At 41.9% G+C, this 7,500-nt stretch overlaps 1 protein-coding gene across 2 annotated transcripts in view; it reads right to left on the minus strand.

Moving 5' to 3' along the window:
* cdk15 (cyclin-dependent kinase 15) overlaps positions 1–7,500 on the minus strand; it is a 45,384-nt gene that overhangs the window by 11,255 nt on the left and 26,629 nt on the right. For both annotated transcript variants that reach the window (XM_062527380.1, XM_062527379.1), the window contains 3 exons: positions 7,307–7,427; positions 1,355–1,448; positions 989–1,052 (listed from right to left, as the gene is read on the minus strand). In XM_062527380.1, the coding sequence (XP_062383364.1) occupies positions 989–1,052; positions 1,355–1,448; positions 7,307–7,427 (279 nt within the window). The remainder of the gene's footprint in view (positions 1–988; positions 1,053–1,354; positions 1,449–7,306; positions 7,428–7,500) is intronic.

A 7,500-nucleotide genomic window follows, 5' to 3' on the forward strand; every position in this document is an offset into this window, starting at 1 on the left:
CTTAAAAGGACTCTCTTAATATCATGAGACTCTTCTAATGTGACTCTTTTAAGGAAGGAGATTCTCCAAGACTCAGTCTAGTTCACTTTCCAAGATTTCCAAGGGGTGTAACCAGCAGTGTAATTAAGTGTAAAATGGCACATTAAACTCTTACCAAATTTTTGGAAGCAAACACAACCTTCTTGTAAACAAAAGTTTTATTTGCAGTTGTTTACTCCATTCCAAAGAGCATACACGTCCATGTCGTTTAGCACTGACACCAGGAGCACAGCTATTGGTTTTATTCAACAGCGCTGCTAACCATGCTCCTCTATTATCATCGTATATTATCTTTGTGATTGATTCCTGAATTTTCCGTGACTTTGAAGAATCTCTGTGAATTGGAAGATGGCCAGAAGGATGTGCATAGAAAATTCAAATACGTTAACGTGTTCCTAAGACTTTTGCAAGACTTTGCGGCTGACTCGTACAAAACAAGTTGTTCTCTCAACTCTCCTGTGCTATGTAGGTTGTTGCTGTATGTTGCTGCTCCAGAGAAAGAGACACATGTGCGTCACAAGTGTCACATGAAGGCAGTGGATGGGAACCTCAGATCTGGCTTAATCTGGTTCATTAGGCCTCAAAGCAAAGCAGGCTACTAAATGAGCTCAATTACATATATTCTGTGACTGGGCCATACATGTGGGTACAAGAGTTGTTTACAAGGGTTAAAGACAGAACTTGTGCTCTGAGGGTCAGATTTTTTTTGTGTGTGTGTGTGTGTGTGTGTGTGTGTATGTGTATAAGGTGTGTGTGTGTGTGTGTGTGTGTGTGTTGGATGTGCGTCAGTTGATTGTATTTGTGAGTAAGAGGAAGGGCATGATCTGAGATCAGAGGAGTTTCTTGGAGAAATGAGCAGTATGAAGAACAGAGGAGAGGAGGATTAAAGACATGCATGAAAGCAAGGAAAGGGAAAGAGGGAGTGAAAGAGTAAAATGGGAAAACAGACCTGGTTTATAGTTGGGCAGCTGGCTCACCCCTGTCCAAGTCTCTTCTGTGGGCACACCTAGAACCTACACACACACACACACACACACACACACACACACACACACACACACACACACACACACACAGAGGGAGAGAGGGAGAGAGAGAGAAAGAGAGAGAGAAAGAGAGAGAAAGGGAGGACAGATCATACATCTGACCAAATAGGCTAACCATGGAGATGGCGTGTGATAACAACAGCATTTTAGAGTGGAAATGGAAGCGCGTTTAACCCAATATGCCTATTGCGATATACATACTCACTTTATAATCACATAAATATGCATTATACACGAGCGAAGAAGCACAAGTGGTGAAATCAACTCACTGCCCAGATCTTCTGAAGCTGCTCGAATACGTCGGCCACTCCAGGAAACGCTGGCGCCCCCTGTAGCATCTCAATGAAAATGCACCCGGCGCCCCTGAAGAAGAGACAGGGGCAAATGAAGGGTATGAAGTGGATGGCTACATTTAATTGGGGTTTTCTGTCCCATCACCTTTTTCTTTTCTTTTGTTGTTCAACTTTATGTTTATTGGGCAAAATCAAGCATTCATATCAATCAATATGGCATTTTCCTTCTACATTCTGACTAACACAAACCCAAAGCCTTCATCATCCCATCACCTTTTTCTATCCTCTCTCCCTTAACCTTGGTGGTAAACGTCAAGGAAAGATACAAAGATGAATTTGAGGAATTCAAGGACTTCGAAAAGACAACTGCTGCATCAAGAAAATCGACTACTTACATTTTACTAGTGTCATGTTGTTTCACAGCCTTAAGAGTATTGACTACTTAGCCTTCACTTGTGTCATGTTTATTTGCGGCTACTACTTACAATTGACTAGTGTCACATTGATTGGCTATTGTTACCTGACTTAAGGAACTGTGGGGCATCACAATCACCTTTCCTTTCATAAAGGATACTTCAGTGTACCCTATGCTAAGATAGAAACACCTTCCCTAAGGAATCCAAACAGCTGTTATCACATGTTTCTGAGTCATTAGGCTACATTAGGTGCCTTCCTCAACTAGCCTGAGTAAACCCAACCGAATATGCCGGCGATTTGATGTCACCTGTGCAAATTGAACAAACCAATCACGTGCAACCAGTGTTAAATTCTGATCAATCTATCTATGTTCCATTAATTAACTTCAGCCTGACTCTTGGCAAAATATGGTATCGAACTCACACCCTTAGACTCACAAATACTCAGATATTTTGATTTTGTCTGTTACTGTGGAGAGACGGCATTGCATCAAATCCACCATGGGACAACCAATGTCTGCTTATGGCAATCAGAGATAACTAAGCAACATTTCTTGTGAGTCTGAATCTGGTGACTGTCCACTCTACTTTGAAAATCGTCAAAAAAAGGGCAAACAAACTACCACAAGTCTATTGACTGGACACCTGTCAAAACTGTTTTGCAAATCCAAAGAAAATATTTGATTTATGTTCGCTCAGACCATGGCTTACATTTTGATAGTCAAATGGTAAGTATTTCGGACTCACACCTCAATCAAACGGCAAAGACAACAATTCTGGCAATCGCGTCATGTAAATTCAGCTTGGTGAGAAGAGATCATTTGTGTTTACTGTGATAACATGCCTGCATATTCAAAAGGAAGCTAAAGCTGTCCAGTACTGGCAGCCCAGCACCAATAGTCTAGCAGAAGATCTCCAACGAGTCACGCTCCAGAAGCTTCAAGGTGACAAGTAAGTCTGACACACGATTTCCCCAATCGCAAGAGGCCAGAGGACCACCGTCAGCCCGGGGTGGTGTTTTAGTCGCTGGTTTATGGGTGGTCCACTGGTGGGGTAAAGACAAACAGCGCATTGGTTTGCCACTTCTGGTCAAAGGTTTTTTATTTGTTTTATTTATACTTCTTCACAATATTTTTTGCTATTCCGTTGATACTCATGTCAAGCTAAACAGAGGATACTGGTCCTAGAGTGAACCATTACACAACATCACAATCCACCGATATATGCAAATGTGTTTTGGCCATCTGTGTTGATGTCCATTCATTATTTTCTAAATGTAATAATTCTGAACTGTTTGATTTCACAAATTGGTTCCAGATCTCAATCATGGAGATCGGTGTTTACTCCTCAAATTCAACCAGTTCCAACAACAACAACGACACCAGCATTGACCTCTTCTGCACTGAACTGTTCGTGGGTCGTCTGACGTGGGCCATCTTCAGCGTGCCCTCTGCCAGTGTGGGTATACCTGCCAGCGCCTGGCTCCTTTGGCAGCTCATTCACCAGCAGCGCAGTGGCTTGTCCAACAACCTCTACACGCTCAACCTGACCATCATGGACCTGTGTTTCAACCTGTTCGTAATTCCTTGTATGCTCAATTTGTTTGTCTGGCGTGACACAACGTTTGGCGCGGTTATTTGGTTCACGATGACTTTCAACCTGTGTGGACGGCCCCTGTTTATGGTCTGCATTAGTGTCGACTGCTACATGGCTGTAGTTCACCCCGTCTCATATATGCGGATGAAGAACGGGAGACACAGGTGGGTCCTGTGTGCACTGGTCTGGCTTCTCACAATAATTTTTGGTTTAGCGACGTTGGCTGCACTTGATTTTTTAGCCGTCTTCATAATGTTAGTTTGCTTAGCGCCTGGCAATATTTTCTGTAATATTTCTATCCTCTATGCTCTGAGAAAGCCGGATCCATCCGGAAGGAGTGACATCCACCCACTGAAACGCAGAGCTACACAGAGCATGATAAACAGCCTGGCCATGGCTACCGTGTCCTACCCTCCTCTGATATTCATATACCTATTCAAGACCCTGATGAACATGAGCCCACAGGAGGTTTATTGTAATGTGCTGTTTCCTAGTTTAATCAGTCCAACATTAGGGAGCACTATCATGCCTATGCTCTATCTGGGGAATCTGGGGATACTAAAGGGCATCAGGCCGCACACCGGAACAGGCGAGGGCGTCTAAATTCGCCCTGACGGAATAGAAGTCATTCACTTTCTAGCACACTGGATTATAAGATGTCTACAGAGCCGGCGTTTCTCAGCTTCGACCAATGATGAGACCATCAGTGTCACGATTTGGGCAGTATAAGAGTCAAAAGAAAGTTGAAGTCTGGTAAATTTTATGGTAATTATCTATGATGCGTTTCAGTGGCAACCAATTGAAAAAGAGATGTGGCAATTTAGAGAACAAAGCCTATGTCAAACGCAGAGAGGATGAGGGGACTAGTAAGTGTTTACAGTGATTTAATACTTGTTTTAGGTCTTAGGAGTATATATTTGATACATATTGATATATCAAATCAATAAGTCAAATATTGTGTCCAAAATGGCTGTGGTTAGGGCTGAACATTTATCAAGCCATCGATAGTAACAATATGCAGTCTATACTCTCCGAAGTCGTTGTCAAATACTGTTAATGATTATCATTCAAAATTAAGGTCAACCTAATTTCATATTTTATCACTTCATGACAAAGCAATAAAAAGTATCAAATTAACTCCTTTTATCTTGCTATGTGGGCATTCCAGCGGGCATCTGAAATGCCTCCTCGGTTGAAGCGTTGGAGGCAGGGTGGTCAAGACGAATAAATACTCCTGGTGTGTATAGTTAGTTTGAGTGTCAGAAATGAGTAGACCTAGTACTAAATGATTCCCAACGTTTTATGAGTGCACTTACACAAGTTCCTGACTTTTAGTATTCTTCTTTCAGACTCTTTTTTATAGGCTCTTTACATCACTGTAATTCTGTCAGGTCCATACGTCAAGAACAACACAGACTATAAATATCTTAGGCAATTTAAATGAATACACTACGAATTAAATTTGGCGGTATGGCTCTGTTCAGAGGAGTACCCAGACCTTTCATGAGCACCATGAAAGAGCAGAGAGTCTGGGGACAGCAGCAGTATTAGGGGGCGCTCACACAGTTTAAGACTGAGCGAGCTAACTATTCCCCCATATGAACAGAGCGGCAACTATGACATAAATCCTATGCCATGTTGTACACGACAGGGTGGAGCAGGGGAGGAGGTGGGTTGCATAAAGCGAGCAGCAAGCAGTTAGGAACAACTAAGCAGCTTTAAATAAGGCGCCCTGTTTGGATGTAGCCATTTAGAAGCGAGGGGAGTTGACCAGCTGATGTGCTGACGCCCACAGCGGTTAGCAGCGTCATGACTACTTGCCTGCCAGAACTGACGCTGACGCTCAATTATTAGAAGACTAGTCAGACACAAGATAAGAACTGTCATTTTTCACCAGTTTATGCTTTCATTTATTTGGCTATATATTTAACTAATATCCACACCACAGCATTCTACGCATTCACTATATGAATGAGTAGAATTAATATAATGACATTTTTGCTTTCCTTTTGTCTGAGAATTATACTGTACGCAATGCAGCACAGTGTTTCTGAACTACTCACAACCTCATGGTTGACTTGCAACCTGAATTTTATAGAACTGAGACTATAAAACAAAGAAAAAAATATATAAATGCAAACAAAGGGGCCCAACATGTATCCCTCCATTCATGGCACATTGGCCTGATATCAGACTTTAGATCTAAAACACTGTTCATTTATCTAGATAGATATATAGATAGATAGATACTTTATTGATCCCCATGGGGAAATTCAAGATCTGTGATCACACCTCAATGTCAATGTAGAACATTTCACTCTTTTATTTATTCAAATGCTTAATTGTCTGTGTCTAAAGTGTCTAAATATTGATGAAAATAAATAGATTTGACACACTCTCACGATGGTGGATTTTGTTTTGAATAACATGAGACAACACCTCTGTAGTTTTTAAATGGAAAGAATGATGAAAGATTTGGCAAAGGCCAAGTTGGGATGCATAACACCCACACTTCCATATTCAAATTAATTAAATTTTTATGAAAAATATTCAAATGAGAAAAAGAATAGCAACAGGCCAAACCTGCCAATCTGCCAGAAGAGCAGTATTTTAGTAGCCTATTAACATATGTAGTCTACACAAAAAAAGGTGCTATATAGAACCAAAAATGGTTCTATTGCATGCTTCATATATGGCACACCTAAATGGTTCTTTAAACCAAAGATCCTTAAGAACCTTTTTCAACTGTCTCTGTTTAAACCATTTTGAAGAGTTCATCAAATGAACTCCTAAGGGTTCTCTAAAGCCTCCATGTTTCTATATAGCACCCAAAGAACCCTTTTTTAGAGTGTATTCACAGTCCAGAACCAACCAACTGAAGCCAAGGCATGCCTCTTTCTTGTGGCAGTCAGTCAGGTGGGTATGAACAGAGAGGGTTAAAGCGGTAATGAAGGATCTTTGGTATGAATTATCAAATCTACTGTATCACCTTTGTTATACTTTCAAAGCCCTTTAGCTCTTTCACTGGATGAATTTGTGCCACAAAATTGTGTAGTTGGTCTGAGGAATGGAACTGGCTATATGTAAAGAACACATATTTGGTTCTCACATTTAACAGGACCTATTGGTCCTACTCGATTTGCCAGGAAAAGTAACATGGGCAAAGTTAGACAAAAATGTATGCAAAAATGCAAGAGGCACGAGTGGCAACAATTTGAATTCTAATCTAATTTGATGAAAACTGTAGAGCTTCTCCCTCGACAAGGATCCTTCAAACACATGGAATGTCCCCTTGGTCCACTGCCTACCACTGTTGCTCTAAGAGGCTTGGGGTCTGGGCATTTGTTCTTGGCACTGAATATAAATAAAAAATGGAATTGAATGGGGTTGACCTCTGGAGGGGTCACATGCTCGGCTTTCCAGCTGTTGTTTTCCCGGGAGAAGATCCTGAGTTACCGCGCTGCTGCGTTTGTTTATTAGTGTGTTTACAAAATTCCAGCATTTTTCGGAAAGGGGATAATCTGCGTTTCGCCTCACGAGCAGTCCAAACAGTTGTTTCCAATCTGTGTGTATGGGTGTGTGTGTGTGTGTGTGTGTGTGTGTGTGTGTGTGTGTGTGTGTGTGTGTGTGTGTGTGTGTGTGTGTGTGTGTCTGTGTTGGGCCCTCAGGTTGGTCCCTTTGATGGACCAAATGAATCACTGGTATTGGCTCAACTCAGGCCTCACCTCTCCATGCCATGGCCTCACTGTTTCCGTTGGACACCGTCACCATGGAAAAGCAACATGGGATTGATTGACAGCTAAAATTTGGGTCATTCCAGCACTGCGCTTTCAGGCATATTTTATGCTGCTCTGAATGAATGAATGAATGATTGATTGATGAGTGTGTGTGTGTGTGTGTGTATGTGTTTGCTCACCAAATGTCTAGCGCTGTTGAGTAGTCGGTGGAGCCCAGCAGGACGTCGGGGGGTCGATACCACAAGGTCACGACCTCTGCGGAGTAGGTCTGACATGGAATGGACTTAGAGCGAGCCAGACCTACAGGAGGTCAGGAACACTGGGGACTTAGAATGGACTTCCAATTTGTCTCTTTAATATATTACAGTGTGTA

This window comes from Sardina pilchardus, chromosome 23 (genome assembly GCF_963854185.1).
Source record: "Sardina pilchardus chromosome 23, fSarPil1.1, whole genome shotgun sequence".
In the NCBI taxonomy this organism is placed as follows: domain Eukaryota; kingdom Metazoa; phylum Chordata; class Actinopteri; order Clupeiformes; family Clupeidae; genus Sardina; species Sardina pilchardus.